Source organism: Fusarium falciforme, chromosome 11 (assembly GCF_026873545.1).
Source record: "Fusarium falciforme chromosome 11, complete sequence".
Taxonomy (NCBI): domain Eukaryota; kingdom Fungi; phylum Ascomycota; class Sordariomycetes; order Hypocreales; family Nectriaceae; genus Fusarium; species Fusarium falciforme.
The window spans coordinates 1,461,204-1,476,992 of NC_070554.1; the positions used below are offsets into that span (position 1 = coordinate 1,461,204).

Sequence of the window (15,789 nt, forward strand, 5' to 3'; positions counted from 1 at the left end):
TTTGATATTTGTGAGGCGGACAGCCTTGAGTTTCTGGTCACTGGAGCCTTAGCACCCCATATCCTCCAGATTGTTTGATGTTTGGATGAAGCCTTGGAATCTTCGATCACTGGAGCCTTAGCACCCCAGATCTCCCACTTCATCACGGACAGGTGGTTTTGATGTTTGGATGAAGCCTTGGAATCTTCGATCACTGGAGCCTTAGCACCCCAGATCTCCCACTTCATCACGGACAGGTGGTTTTGATGTTTGGATGAAGCCTTGGAATCTTCGATCACTGGAGCCTTAACACCCCAGATCTCCCACTTCATCCTAGGTTTAACGTTTGTTTGATGTTTGATGTTTGAATGAAGCCTTGGAATCTTCGATCACTGGAGCCTTAGCACTCCAGATCTCCCACTCCATTCTAGGTTTATATTTTCCGAAATAAATGTAGAGGACATTGATACTATCCTTTGTTGATATTGACGGCTGACTACGATAGTCGAACTGTCTTGCTTTCTTTGGCCGGATCCGATTGAGCAGGTTCCGTTGTATGTCTCGTAGGACTGTGGTTGTTAAGGCTGAAGAAGCCAATCCAGCGGCGTTCGCTGCGTTTTTTGTGTTTTTGTGTTTTTGTGTTTTGTAGTTTTGTAGTTTTGTAGTTTTGTAGTTTTGTAGTTTTGTAGTTTTGTAGTTTTGTAGTTTTGTAGTTTTGTAGTTTTGTAGTTTTGTAGTTTTGTAGTTTTGTAGTTTTGTAGTTTTGTAGTTTTGTAGCTCGGCCATGTGCACCTGCAATGGGATTCTTTTGCAATTGGATCCTGTGTGATCCGTTTCTGAATGAAATGGCTCTTGTATGTACGTATTGAGCGTTCAGTTATAGCTGGAATTGTTGTAGAATTTGTTATAAGAAGCCGAGGAATTCCGAGCTGAGGACCTGTGGGTCGCTTGGAGGCTCGATGAACGAGATAGACTGTTGGGCACCCATTCTCTCCCACTTGGGGCATGATGAAAAGGGATAAAAGAAAAGAGAAATCGTGTGAACTTGATATAATAGACTTTCGACGCCGCTGCTTCCAAATCCCAAGTCAGTTTGTTGGTAGGTTACTTGGTTGTCGAGAGATCGCGGAGTGTCAGTTGGCCAGGTGTTCCCGGCCACCTCCTTTTCTCATGATCCATACTTGCGTGACCAACAGCGAATCATGGGTTGGAGAGGCCCAGCGCGTTGCGAAACACGATAAACCGGTCTTTTGGGAGAGCTTTCGTAAGTCCGTCTGCGATTTGTTGCTCGGTTGGGACATATTGGAGTTCAACGTCTCCATCCGAGACTCGTTCTCGAACGTAATGCCATTGAAGATCAATGTGCTTAGTCCTGGCGTGGAACTGTGGATTTTTGGCCATTGCAATTGCCCCTTGATTGTCCCCGTAGAGAATAGTTGTTTGAAGGTCTCCATGTTTGTATTGGGCCAGAAGTTCGCGCAGCAACCCTCGTAGCCAGATCGCCTCTTTGGTGCATTGTGTTTGTCCCATGTACTCCGCTTCGCAGGATGATAGTGCGACCGTTGGTTGTCGTTTGGAGTTCCAACTGATGGCGCCTGTGCCGACGTTGAAGACGTAGCCAGCCGTTGATCGTCTGGTGTCGTGATCGCCAGCCCAGTCTGAGTCGCTGTACCCAACTAACGGTCTGAGTGGTCCGCTGAAGGTGAGTTCCAAGTCGATCGTCCCTCGCAAGTACCTCATGATGCGCTTGACGGCTTGGACGTGTTCGTTGGTTGGGTTTCCCAGATATCGGCTGCAGAGGGAGACGGCAAATGCGATGTCTGGGCGAGTGCCAAGCATGGCGTACATAAGTGACCCAATTGCTTTTGCGTACCATAGTTTCGTCGTTTTAGGAGCTCTGTATTCGTCTGGGACAGGTTGGAATTTTGACGTGCTCAGGGGAGTTGTGACTGGCTTGCTCTCCCACATGTCAAATTCCCGTAGGACCTTCTCGACATATGCTCGTTGGGAGAGGAAGATGGCCTTGTTGCGTCTGTCTCTCCGGACGGACATTCCCAGATAGTACTGACACGGGCCAAGGTCAGTCATTTCGAATTTCTCGCTCAAGGCGGCTTTGATTTGGCGGATTTCTTCCTTATCGGGACCAGCGATTAGGAGATCATCCACGTAGACGGCGATGTAGGTTGTGCCACGGATGAAGACGCCAACGTCGGCGTTGAGTGGTTTGAAGCCGAGGGTTTCCAGGAAATCAGATAAAGTCTGGTACCAGATTCGGGGAGATTGTTTGAGGCCGTAGAGAGCTTTCCGCAGTCGGAAGACTCTGCCTGACTTGTCGTCGAAACCCTGTGGCTGAGTCACGTAGATTTCTTCTTTGACGCCGCCATAAAGGAAGGCAGTTTTGACATCCATCTGTTCCAGTTCAAGGTCTAGGGCCGCAGCGATGGCGAAGATCATTTTATAGCTCATCGGCTTGACCACGGAGGCAAACGTTTCGTGGTAGTCGATTCCCTCTTTTTGTTCGAAGCCTCTGACGACGAAGCGAGCTTTGAATCTGGTAATCTCGCCATCCTTTCCCCGTTTGAGCTTATACACCCATTTGCCTTGGAGGGTATGTTTTCCTGGAGGCAGGCTGACTGGTATGAAGGTGCCGTTTCTCATCAAGGAGTCGATTTCGTCAATCATGGCTTGCATCCATTGTTCGCTATGAGGCGAGTTCATTGCTTCGGCAAAGGTTTTGGGTTCGGTCGGTTCAAGGTTGTTGGCGATCATAGCCAGGTGAATGGCGATCATGGTGAAGCGCCACTGGTTTTGTTGGGCTGATGGGTCTTGTTGAGCTAGGACTGTGTATCTTGATGGAATTTGTCCTCGGGTTTCCCGTACTGGAAAACGTTGTTGGGGATGACCGTCGGCTGCTTCCGCAACGACTTGGTGTTCGTCGACTGCACTGTCGGGGCTTTGTGTTCTTTCTGGAGTCCCCAGTTCCACATGGAAGCTTGGCTCGTCTTGATTCAGTTGATAGGATTGGCTGGGGGCTGACTGTATCTCTTCGTCTGTTCTGATGTTTTCGGTTAGGGGTATAGTTGGAAGAGATGGTGTGAGATCCATCCGTTTTGCGTTGGGTTCGTCAGTTGGTTGCTCGGATGCAATTCGTTTTCTCAGCAGGGATTTCTCATCGAACACGACGTTATTCGCAAAGAATATTCTTCCATCGTCGTCGACTAAGACGTAGTTTGTGCTCCCTTGATAGCCGAGGAGTCGGCAGGGGACTGTCTTGTCGTCCATCTTCTTCCGTTTGGCTGAAGGCATCTTTGCAAAGCCTCGGCTGCCGATAACTCGGAGATGGGAGAGATCCGGCACTTCCTTGTGCCATGCTTCATAAGGTGTGATTTGACGACCCGAGGCTGGTGAGAGGTTTCGTACGTATGCCATGGCTTTGAGGACGTATGGCCAGAATTTCTTTTCCAGTCCTGAATGGATGAGAGTCGCTGTGAGCTTCTCGAGTAGGACACGGTTTGCTACTTCGGCCACTCCGTTTTGTTCGTGCTGCTCGGTAGCAGAAAAGATCATCTCAATCATCTTGTTTTCGCAGTAGAGAGTGATTGCATCAGCTTGGTTTTCTCCCCCTCGATCGAGGCGAAGGTAACGGCAGCGACGGGTTGGTGTCTCGGCTTGTTCCAGAAGTTGTCGAAGGCAGTTGCCAAATTCGGACTTTTGCCTGATTGGGAAGACCCAGGTCATTTTGGTGAAATCGTCTATGAAGCAGGCCCAGTATCTATGGCCGTCGATGCCTTCGTCTGGGAAGGGGCCAGCGATATCGCCATGCAGGCTCTCCAGTGGTCTTGTTCCTTTTCGAATGCATCCGCGGTGAGGCCTTTCCTTCATGCGCCCTTTTACGCACGCTTCACAGACGTTGGAGTCAGATAGAGGAGTGATGCCCGTGGACATCTTCATGAGTAAATGCACGTTCTGTTCTCCCAAATGGCCGAGTCGGTCATGCCAGATCTGCAGTTTGGGGTCGCTGACAGAGTATGCGGCCATGGCAGTGTGCAGTTGTTGGTCGTCCTCGTCGATCACGTACAGACCAAATTTCCTAGTGGCGCTGAGGATGACTTTACCGTGGCTTGTAATGACGGCTCGTCCTTTTCGAAATAAAATAGTTGCTCCATCTTCCTCGAGGGCTGAGACCGAGACAAGGTTGCAGTGAGCGTCTGGGACGTAAAGTGCCTTATGAAAGATCGTTGTTCCTTTGGCATTGTTCCGTATGGTTCTGAGGGTGTATGTGCCTTGCCCCGCGGGCATAATGGCCGAGCCAGCTATGCCGTTGATGGCAGAGCCGGTGAATTTCTCGAGTGATGTAAAGTTCTGTCGACGGCAGAACGTGTGGGAGGAGGCGCCACTGTCCAATACGTGAATTCGCTCGAGCAGCCCGGACGGCTCTGATGCAGCCAGGCCAAACTGGGGTTGAAAGGATAGAAGGGCCGCGTTTAAGAAGGCGACGGCGGCAGTGTGATCCTCGTCGAGTTCCAGTGACGAGGTGTTCTCCTTTCTCTTCTCAAGCTTGGCTTCTCGTCGTCCACTCCGAAGTGCTCGTTTTCTTCTGAACTCCTCAAGAAGGTCGGGGTGTAGGCCAAAACATCCGGCCTTGGTATGACCTGGTTTGTTGCAGTGGCCGCACGTCTGAGCTACTCGTTCTTTTCCAGGGCCACGCATTCTAGCCAGCAGAGCCGTTTGCGTCTTGGCCTTTTCTCGTTGTTGAATGTTCATTTCCTCTTGCTCTGCGGCGGCAAGAGCGATTTCGAATGTTACGGCAGGTTTGGTTATTTCTCCGTTGGAGCCTCGCTCGGGTAGCAAGTTGTGGTTTTGGTAGAAGGCAGTGAGGAACATTTCGTATTCGGGGCCAAGTCCGGTTAGGAACTTATTGATGAATTGAGGCGTGCCGATTTTGCATGTCTCGTCTAGTTGCAAGAGTTCAGATTGAGCTTCTCGCAGCCGTTCTGCAAAGTTCATGACTCCCGAGCATTGGTCTAGGGTGAGGCAGTTGTATCGTCGGTCGAGCTCTTGGAAGACCGCACTTCCTTTTGGTTTGAAGCGCTTCTCAAGCTCATCGAACATCTCCGTGACGGTCTCCTTGTCCTTTACCTGCTCCCTGGCGTTGTATCCAAGTCGATTGAGGACGGCTCCGCACGCGCGTTCCTGCTTGGAGAGCCAGTTGTCGATCTTTTCGACGGTCGCGGCGCTGGTGCCGGTGGGTTTGTCCTTGTTTCGTTTGAACAAGTCTCCGTATCCCGACATTGTGAGATGGTCCTTCATTTCTCGGCTCCAGTTGATCCATCCGGCTGTCGATTCTAGCTTCGGGATGTTGGCTAGGTTGCCAAGTGTTCCAGTCGATTCCTTCGAGGCCGACATGCTTGAGGATGGGTTCCTTGATGGCTGGACGAGAGAAGGCGTAGGAAGAGTGTGAGGTAGGCTCAGGTGAATCTTCCCTTTTCGGTGTAGCGATGTCTCTTGCGAGCGCGAAGCTGGAGTTCTGATCGTTGTTGATGGTATCGGCAACGGGTGCGTCAGAACTCCCACTGGATGTAACGTGGATTTGTTCTGGTTCTGATGAGGCAATCGAGGCAGCTTCAAGGCTCCAAATGCTGGTTGGACTTGCGTCTGAAAGCGAGTCGTCGGTGTCCAAGTGGGTTGCCCTAGAACCTATTGGAAGGACTGAGGGCTCACTTAGATCGTAGGATATCGCATATCACCACCAGGTTCGTGCGACCGATGCGAAACGCGGCTCGGACCTTAGGTCGTGTATCCCGTTTCATCCGGTTTCACATGCGGTTTCACGTCCGGCTTGTCGCATCAAGTACTCCAGTCCGAGAGAGGACCACTCGAAGATGCAAGGTCTCAAAGGTCCTGTGCAATCCATCAACAGAATTCGACAGCGGAAAGTTTGTCAAAGTCAGCGACACGATGAGGAAAATGTTGCTTGTGGAGGAAACAAAACAATGTCGGTTTCTAGAGCGGTCTAGCTCTCAAATTAGAGTCGTGTGAGGCCATCATGAGGCCGAGTCTCGAGTAAAAATTTTGCGCAAGTATTTTGGTCGAGAGGCTGGTGACGGATGAGGCCGGGAGGCGTGCAAAATCAAGCACTTGATTCCTAGATAAGGCGGCTAGCAGTATTCAGTGAAAATTCGGGTAAGGTGTGATGAGTATCTTTAACGCAGTGGAAGGAGGCGGTTAGACCTCGAGTTATATTGGAAATTATGATTAGGAGGATACTCAGCTGTAAGGTGGCTTTCCGGGCTCATAACCTGTTGAGATGAGCATGTTGTATTGATTAAAGAAGAAGAAAGACTAGCGCGAACCAGCGAAAGCTATAGACAAGAAGACATCCACATCCCAGCCACCAATGGATCGGAATAGCCATTGATCCGTCAAAGCAACGGATCTCAACATTGAGATCAGATTCGTCTCCTGACCGGTAACGCTTCCTTGCCCGACTTTCTTGACCGTAGGTGTTAAATAAGGAGTTATAAATATGCTCTCGCCACTGCGTTTGGTTCTTAAATCGCGGCCAATTTAGCTGGGGGCTATGAAGCTGTAATAGATAGGTATTCACGAGGATAACTTCAAGAAGAAAGGTCCAAGTGAGAGCCTGCCACGGGCCCCGACGAAGAGGGTGATCATAGCTTGTGTATGACCTCAATTGGTCGCCTCGGTCAACGTGGTTCATCTCGTGATTATAAGCAGCAGCGACTGTCGGGATTGAGATGACCTTAATAGCTTCGTTACCAAAAAAACGCTGTATTGGCCGGGCTCGTGAGTGGTCTGTGGACGGCTTCTTCCTCTTCTGTTCAGTGCGTTCATCGACGTTGAAAACGGTAGTCATAAATAATACGAGGGCGTTATCTTTCCAAGCGATCTGATTAACCTAACGAAGAGACAAATTAGTAAGGAATTTACATATAATCTTATCTCAGACTGATTACCTTGTTATCTGGTGTAGGGATAGCTCTGGCTTCATTGAAGTCATACTCGCTTTTCCCGTTCTTATCAAGCTTCTTCTCTTTCTTGAGGTCCTTGTGAATGCCGCTGTTGACTCGTGCCGTGCCTGTGGCACCGTGGCCGTGGGCGCGGAGACAGCGAAAAAGGTCTGCGGACGAGAAGAGGTTATCAAAGAAGACATGATATGTCTCTTGCGGCAGCAAATTACATAGAGCAATAACGACACCTTGCGTATTATTGAGAGGAATAAGCTTGTCATCCGTGGGGGCCTGGCCCTTCTTCTTTTGCTGCTTCTTGCCCTTCTTCGTGACGCCGGCCGTACCGTATTTCGAGCCTTTAAGGTGCCACAACCAGCGGATAAAGAAGCCGACTTGGGCTTCAACCCAGATCTTGAAGCCTAGAGGGATAGGCTTATTGCTGACGAAGGCCGTATCAAAAGATCTGCCGGTGTAGCGGATTATGCACTCATCTACAGCGACGTTAGAGCCCGGCTCAAAGAGCAGTGCCGACATGTGTTGTATATGCTCAGACCACTCTTCAGCAGCTTGGAATACCCTCGGCAGGTTAGATTCGTCGGTCTCGTCGATCTTGGTGTGGTCAAAAGGGCGTAAATAGCGGTGGATCAACTGAAACCTCCACAGCGGCATGAACTTGATGATTGAGTGGAGAGGGCGTTGTTCTCCTAGCTTTGGGGTACTCCAATGGCTCTCGATGGTCCTTTCCTTGTGAATCCCTATATAAATTAGCAGCCCGAGCCACACATATACCTGTGCAGCGGAGAGGCCATCCCAGGCAAGGATCCTTGACTGGTCGAGCAGGGGGTTATTCCAGCTGTCGATAACGCCATTTTCCAGCAGATAACCGACCCAGCTATTAGTGTATTCAATCCATCGATATATAAGGGAAATAGGCACAAAAAGCTGGAATAGCTCAAGGGGTGTATTGGGCAGTTGATGCACTTTGAAATCGCGATGCGGTACGTTGAAAGGTTGAAAGTTGAAGCCTCGTGATGCCTCCGCGGGGAAATTAGGGCCTCGCGTGGGGTCATTAGGGCCAACCGGCCGGCTATGTGTTTCCTTGATAAAGCTCTTGTCATCATAGGCATTATCTGCCTGTGACTCGTCGGGATCTGATTGTGTATTCATTGTTCAGATGAAAATGATTTCTATGGTATATTGCTAGGAATTGCTTCATGTGAGGAACTAATGGTACCCCTCACGTACTGCAGTCATCACGTGGCCCAAGTGGGGCGAGGTACGGAGCGGAGGCTTATGACAGCTCATGGGATAAAACACTTAAAGGACTGCTGTTGACGCTAATGGATCCTCGCTGCTGGTCTCACTCATCCAAAACAGGCCCAGAAGATGAACAGGAACCCACACCAAAAAAGGTATCACTTTAATTTCAATTTTCGGTGCTGCGACTAGTACTCAAACATCTGGAGCCCCCGTGCTACCATTGGTAGGAGTTTAAGCCTCCTCCGTCTCGTCCTCATCTCCCTCGAAGCCATCCTCCACCAGATCAGCCTTGACCAACCTGCCATCTTCAAACTCCTCAAACCACTCGCCGTCATCATCTCTCACAAACTTCCTCTCCGCCGAGCCTTCACCCTCCTCCTCGCGCTTCTGAATTAACTTGGTGCATTGGATGTATGCGCCCGCCACCTTGCTCTTTACAGAGCTCTTCTTCCAGCTACCCCTTGACCTCCCGACCTGATCACCTCCACAGTTCCCCTTTGTCTTGAAAAAGATAGTACAGTCCTCCAAATTGAGAGGATTGTAGCCGCTGCCGACGGTGAAGATGAAGGACTTGGTATTATTGGGAATGTCGATGCATCGGACCCCGAAGCCGGAGCCTTTCCAGCTGCCTGTCTGACTGATGCAGTTTTTGGATTTGTAGGTGCTGAGACGCCATTTTTTGCTGAGGGTTCCGACGTCTTGCCAGTTACATTCGCCGCTGGCAAGAGGCAAGATGGCGGCGCCCAGGGCGAGGATAGCGCTAATCTTCATGTTTAAGAGAGTAGAGGGAGGATGAAGAGACTAAGTAAAGAGGAGAAACAGTTCCACTGCTAGCAGCTGGTCTACGAAGCAGAGGCTTATATACACGACAGTCCGAGTTAATCGGCCTAATTCATGTTGTCATCTTACTGCCTGCAGACAGCTTGATGGCCATCACTTCCTGAAAGGGATCCCCTGCATTACTCCGAGCCCCCGACCTTGCCAAGGCTGTCTCTGTTTCTCTGTTTAATAACTGTAGTTGTAGCCAATGCTGACCGCCTCGTGAATCCTTGCCGCATTCAGTAACCATCCACATTCCACTTTTGACTTGGATTGCTTTAACCTCATTTCTGCGCCCCCATCCATGTTCTTTGAAGAACAGGTCCATGCTTATATTACGGAGTATCCATACCAAGCATCATGATTGACCATGAAGCTCCGTTGTCAATTAAAACCGGCCTCCAATATGAGATGTTCGAAAACACCGATTTGGTCCCACTTCGCACTATCATTGCCTTGGTGGAAAACCCTCATTCTCGATTGACTACTCAACACGTCTACCAGCCACAGGGCTTACAGTCTCACGCTCTCTTCCATAGCCAAGGTATAAAATGAAGCATGTCGAAGGGAACCGCAGCTCGGGATTTCCCACCCTCTGCAATGGATGGAACATCCACTCGGTCTACCGACGATACCGACGCAGAGATGGCTCGACGACCAATCGAGGCACAGTTGAGTTACATTTCTCCCTATACTTATAGCCTTTATTTATCTCTGACCCGAACAGAGCAATTGTGTTAACTTGTTTCTTTGTCACGTCCTCATCAATACCTTTCTTTAATTGCATACCCGCGAATGACGATAAGCATGAATCGCATATACGTAATTATGCGGGCCCTTGTTGAGAGCCGTCAGACGCGCTCCACGTGCAACATCATCCTCCACATCTCGGCGCCATCATGACTGAGTACCAAATATCCTGTCGCTTGGCAGGACGCCAGGCCATTCGGCTAAGAAACTTGTTAAACAAGGTCGCTCGCGAGAAACCTCACGACGAACAAGCACAACGCCGAGCTCGTGCCGCCATCGACTTCTATCACGACATTGAGGACTTTGCTGACGTCGAGGACACGGACGAATTGCCAGTTTTATTCGGCAGTTACTTAGGTGTTCGAGATGGTGATCCATCTCTCGTCTTGCCTATTGAGATCTACCAGCTCATCGTCAATTACGTCACTGAATGGGACTATGTGACGCGACAAGTGACCCTCTTGGCGCTCTGTCGCTCCAGCAGGACACTCCAATCTATCGCCGAGCCCTACCTATACAACCACCCTCGCGACCTTGACAGCATAACGAGACAGTGGGGGTTCAGATTCACCTTAGCCATTGAACCTCATCTCACGACCTTGGTAAAGTCTCTTCGGCTGTTATGGGAAGCTGAAGGCGAGAACGGCAACCTCATCGTCGACATTGCTCGTGCGTGTCCAAATGTCGACGACATACTTATTGAACGCGGCATGGATTTTGAAGATTCGAATCATGTCTCGACACAGGATGTCATGAATATGGCAGCTCTACTGGATGCATGCCCGCGACTCAAGACATTCTGGTACTCAACAAATGTCAAATGGACAAGCGACCAGCAACAACAAGAGGATGAAGCCAATCAAAAGGCGTTTGACGAGTCCTTAAAAGATGAGCGCTTTGCCAAGGCCGCTCAAAGACTGACCAGCTTGACTTTTCATGGCCAATTCTTGTGGATGATACGAGCCCTGTCACCGCATCTCTCTACCAATCTTCAATGCCTCACTCTGGGCCAAGATTTCTTCATCGAGGAAACCCCTGACCTTTTGTCGGATCTCAGCCGCCAGTGCCCTTCTCTTCGTGAGCTGGAGTTGCGGTGCAGATTGATCACGGCAGATGAACTCTCGGAAGCTTGCAAGAGATGGGGTCCAACCCTCCAAAAGCTCCGTGTCTGGAGCATCGAAGAAATATCCCCCTGGGTTGTCCAGGTTATGCCTTTCATGACGGCGCTTCGAGAAGTCGATTTCGGTCTAGGATGCGCCATTTCCACGCTTGATCTGGATGCCATTGGTCAAGCATCTCCACCACAACGGCTCGTATCGGTCTCAGCCGGAGATGTTGAAGATCCAACGGACTCGGAAGACCATGTCTCGGCGCAAAATCACCTCAACGACGTCATCGCCCGACTCGTTAACTCTCATTCTTCCACTCTCCAAGAACTGGACCTGAGCACAACTCTGGGGCAAGTTGCTGTGCAGAGCTGCAAAAAGGCCAAGAAGCTCGTCAAGCTCTTTGTCAACCTGGATGAGGATGTCGAACCATCGGATGTAGATGATCTCCTCGACGCTTGTCCTGACCTTGTTTATGTCGCAAGCTTTTTTGGGATTAATACACCGCGTCGAAAGGAGTGGGACAAGAGACGATTGAGATTTGAGGCGGAAGCTGAGGAGGAAGCACGGAGAGATCGGAGTTTGGCTGGGCTGGGGAGTTGAATGTGCGTGACCCCAGCGAGATGACAAGGATTCGGGCTCACTCAAGTGTCGCTTGAAGGTCAGAGCTTACGCCAGCAACCAATGGCCAGCCATGTCATTCTGACACAGAACACCTGTGATATTAATGGCAGTCTACTGACACTTCAGCTCCAGAAGCATCGAAGCCGAAGCACGCACAATAATTCTACCCTTGGTGGCACGAGATAAGGAAATGCATCTCTGTGATAAAACCGAGTAATGCCGTGAAATCACCGCTATGCCCCATTCGGCAAGCCGAGCCCCTCTTAACAATTATGGACCTCTTGCGAAAGAATGCATCCGTATTTATCATCACAAGATTTTTCGCCTCACTCGTTGTACAACTTGTTCCTGCATTCTTTCGCGCGTCAAGTGATCACCAAGCTGTGCCTCAATTATGACAACCGATGAGACGACACCCCTCCTTCCCAAAAATGAACCCGCCAAGAAGAGCCGCGTAGGGTCTTGGCTGAAGCAGGCCTTCAAGGTCGAGAATCGGATCCTTCTTGCGGGGTTTCTGATCACATTGAGCTTTAGTTTCACGCAGGTCCCGTAAGTGTTGAGATCGGCGTTTTTAGATGTGGGAGGACTGATCTGAGACAGGCTGTTTTATGTCTTTCACTTGATGACATGTGACACGTTTTATGACTCTCATCCGCCGTATGAAGGGCCTGGCGATAGGTGCAGTCGAGATGAGATTGCGGCGGGAACGGCTACCCAGTTCAGTATTCTGGGCATGAGCACGACGTTTTGTGGTAAGTTGTTCTTATACAGCAGGCGATCATTATCTAATTTTCTCAGGAACGTTGAACCTCTTCGTGGCCGGATGGACCGTCAAGAAGTTTGGCCCAAAGGCAGCCCTGCTCGCTCAAATATTCATTCCTGCCATCCGAGTCGTGACACAAATCATTGGCGTCGTCGCCGGAAAAAGTGAAGGCATGATGATCATTCAGGCGACGCAGCTTATCACGATTCTTGGCGGACCTGCGGGCTACATGTAAGAGCCCTGAGACATTGAGGGACATTCTGCTTATCGCTTTACAGCTTGGTGGTGAATATTATTGCTGGAGAAGTTGTCGAACCTCTTAGACGCACTGCGGTGTTTGGTCAACTTCAGGGAGCCATTATGCTGGGCCAGGGTCTGGGATATCTCAGTAAGTCACCAATGGCCCAATAGCCTTTGACTGCCACTGACTTCAGCAGCCGGCGGAATGATTGGAGATGCGATTGACATCAGAGCTCCTTTCGACGTGGCCTTCGTCTCATTCATCCTCGCGGGTATCTACGTCTTTTTCTCTCTACCTTACATCTCTCCAGAGTCCATGTCCAACGGCCAGAAGCCAGGCCAGCAAGGCGTTTCCGGCTTCCTCGCTCCTCTCAGAGTCCTCACACCTCAAACACTGCGCCTCAAGGATGGAAAATACAGGAAGCATTACGGTGTCATCTTTCTCTGCAGCGGCATTTTTCTCGGCGTGGTGAGTTGACCACCCTTCCGAATACCCTCATCGTCCCACACCGCTCATTCGTGCTACCACGCTCGTATTCGGCATTTGCTAATTCAGGTTGTGTAGCTCGCCACAGGCTACGCCCCTCTTTTGATCCAGATGTACGCCACAGCAGCCTTTGACTTTGATCAAGGCAACAATGGCTGGCTCATGTCCGAGTTTGCTTTCATGAGGAGTTTCTTCCTCATCTTCATGTTTCCTCCCATCATCGCATGGGGACGTCGCCGGTTCTCGTCCAAGCCCCTGTCAGAGGTACCGGAGGAAGTTGTTGACGATGCCGCGTCACAGCATTTGCCAACCTCTGCTGGCGAATTTGATGCTACGCTTGGTGAGCAGGCGGACCATGAGCCGTATGAAGCTCCGCCTTCTAAGAAGGAGGATGATGGCTGTCTCTTTGACCTGGTCTTCCTACGGTGGAGTCTTGTTGTCGATGGAGCTCTCACGACCGTAGCAGCCTTTGCGACGCGTCCATGGCACATTTATCTCTGTAAGAACTCACATCCTGATGAGGAACCTGGATTTTGAGCTGACAGAAAAGCTGCATTTTTGCTTCCATTTGGCTCGGGATCTGCACCCGCAGCTAAGGGTGTGATTACCCAAATGTGTCCCGATTCTCAACGCGCAGATGCCCTCAACGCCGTCACTCTTGTCGAGAATGTTGCACGGCTCGCAACCCAGGGTCTCTTTGGATTCATCTTTGCCAGTCTTGCTGAAGCTGGCAAGGCGTACGCAACATTTTTCTGCAATGCGGTATGTAGTCCACGCCAAACAGCTCTGAGTCCGCAGAAACTGACAGATACAGGCTATCGCTTTGCTTGCCATGGGAGTACTACTATTTTCCAACTTCCCTCCCGCTGGAAGCACTCTCGTGGAGAAGTATGAGGAAGAGGCAGAAGACGCCGAAGAGCGTGAGCCTTTAGTGGGTTAAGTGACGAATGCTTAGGGTTATTCCATTGCGGACGGCGAAAACAACGACGTGAACAGTCAAATACTGAAAACATGGGCGGTTGGATACTAAAGCGGCGCTACAGATTGATATAAAACAAGGCATTAAAAGGGAAACAAAAGTCAGCATGCAATATAGATCAGGATCGATTGATAGTTGGTCAGGTTGGTGACTCGGGCAACAGTCAAGGCAAGCGCAATAGAGCAGAATGTAATCAAACTTGAATCAATGGCTTCATTCATAACCAGGTCCTCTATGACTTTATTTTTGAGACTACCTTATCTCAACATGGATTCTTTTGCGTGGATGGCCCACAATGGGGTTGGATGGTTCGCTTGGATAGACCTTCTGGGTGTGTTAAATTTGCAGTGAAGGGGGCCCACCACGCATGTGTTAAAGGGTCCTCTTATCCTGAGAAACACAACCGGTCTCGGTCATCCTCTATGGCCAAATCCATGTACTGAGTACATCATCACTAGGAAAGAGCCACATAGGTGGCATGAATTCTGCTGAAGCTACGAACCGCTCGAGGCATTTGTCTCATGTCACTGGCCCTGTGGATCCACCCCCCCCAGTGGAGAGCTGCTAAATCAAGCAGTCAGAGGATCTCTCCAAAGTCTCAACTCCGGCGAGCACATTAATTGCTCATTGATTTTTTTATGGATATTCGTCGTTATTTGAAGACATTTGGATGAGTGTTGCCGATTCGGCACCGAACCCGGACATAAGCAAGGAAATACTGACTAAGAACCCAGAGGAGGCTGACGGACATAACCATGTTAACCCCGTGATTATACTCTCAACTCCTCCAAGGAGACGGTATGCTAAGTATATAAGTGATTGTGAGACGCCTTGGCATTTTCTTTTTTTTTGCAAGTGCGATTGTCGATTCTCATTCACCTTCACACCAGTCAAAGACCAATTCACGCCCACTCCCATCACACCCAAACACCTACAACCACCAGCCCACCACCATGTCCACTACGGCCTTTATCATCTTGGACCTACAACAGGGCATCATCCCCATGATTGGGGATATTGATCGCGAGGGATATCTCAAACTCGTGGCGCAGACTGCCCAGAAAGCACGTGAAGCCGGAGTCCAAGTGATTCACGTCCGAACAGCCTTTCGACCAGGATATGAAGACCTTGCTACCAGGAACAAGTTCATGAGCGGCCTCTCCACCATTGGAGAGGGTATGTTTACCGAAGGCCACGTCTCATCGGACTTTGATCCAGCCGTCGCCCCTCCCGCTGGTTCGAAGGACATTGTAATCACCAAGAAGAGAGTCTCGGCCTTTGCTGGCTCTGACTTGGACACCGTCCTCAGGACTCTAAAGATCGATACCCTAGTGCTTGCGGGTGTAGCTACTAGCGGTGCAGTCTTGTCGACTCTGAGACAGGCTGCTGACTTGGACTTTATCATCACCATCGTGGAGGATCTGTGTCTGGATCGCGACCCAGAGGTGCACCGGGTGTTGACAGAAAAGGTGTTTCCGAGACAGGCGACTATTTCTTCGGCCAAGGAATGGATCGAGTCACTGAACTAGCGGAGTTGAGGGAGTGTTGAGTTGACCTGACGGAGTTGAGAGACCATGGCACCGCACTCACGGAGTTGAGAGCATGGGCTGGACTGGCGGAGTTGAGAAAGTGTCGGATCCACTCAGACCTGCAGGCCAGATGCTTCAATGAAAAAGAGCACTGGTTGTCTGAGATTTCCTGTCGAAGTGTCTAAAGTGATGTCTTGAATCATTGTCGACGGTGGAAAACGTGACACCATTGCCCCGATGACGCATGTCAGGGTGAGATGTATTGTCAAACTCTGATAACAT

General features: G+C 50.1%; 4 protein-coding genes across 4 annotated transcripts; 3 read left to right on the top strand and 1 right to left on the bottom strand.

Annotated features, from left to right (window-relative positions):
• Nucleotides 1-8,441: 8,441 nt before the first annotated feature.
• Nucleotides 8,442-8,981, bottom strand: NCS54_01340000 (Hypothetical protein; the record flags this gene model as incomplete). Its single annotated transcript, XM_053158594.1, has 1 exon — nucleotides 8,442-8,981. The coding sequence occupies one exon, from the start codon at nucleotides 8,979-8,981 to the stop codon at nucleotides 8,442-8,444; it is 540 nt and encodes a 179-aa protein (XP_053014569.1).
• Nucleotides 8,982-9,928: 947 nt separating this feature from the next.
• Nucleotides 9,929-11,488, top strand: NCS54_01340100 (Hypothetical protein; the record flags this gene model as incomplete). Its single annotated transcript, XM_053158595.1, has 1 exon — nucleotides 9,929-11,488. One exon carries the CDS (start codon nucleotides 9,929-9,931, stop codon nucleotides 11,486-11,488), a length of 1,560 nt encoding a protein of 519 aa, XP_053014570.1.
• Nucleotides 11,489-11,903: 415 nt separating this feature from the next.
• Nucleotides 11,904-13,939, top strand: NCS54_01340200 (Hypothetical protein; the record flags this gene model as incomplete). The annotated part of the gene is made up of 8 exons (XM_053158596.1): nucleotides 11,904-12,058; nucleotides 12,110-12,261; nucleotides 12,308-12,503; nucleotides 12,551-12,660; nucleotides 12,710-12,981; nucleotides 13,078-13,498; nucleotides 13,550-13,761; nucleotides 13,814-13,939. The coding sequence occupies 8 exons, from the start codon at nucleotides 11,904-11,906 to the stop codon at nucleotides 13,937-13,939; spliced, it is 1,644 nt and encodes a 547-aa protein (XP_053014571.1).
• A 992-nt stretch (nucleotides 13,940-14,931) lies between these two features.
• Nucleotides 14,932-15,507, top strand: NCS54_01340300 (Isochorismatase domain-containing protein; the record flags this gene model as incomplete). The annotated part of the gene is made up of 1 exon (XM_053158597.1): nucleotides 14,932-15,507. The coding sequence occupies one exon, from the start codon at nucleotides 14,932-14,934 to the stop codon at nucleotides 15,505-15,507; it is 576 nt and encodes a 191-aa protein (XP_053014572.1).
• Between the last annotated feature and the right edge of the window lie 282 nt (nucleotides 15,508-15,789).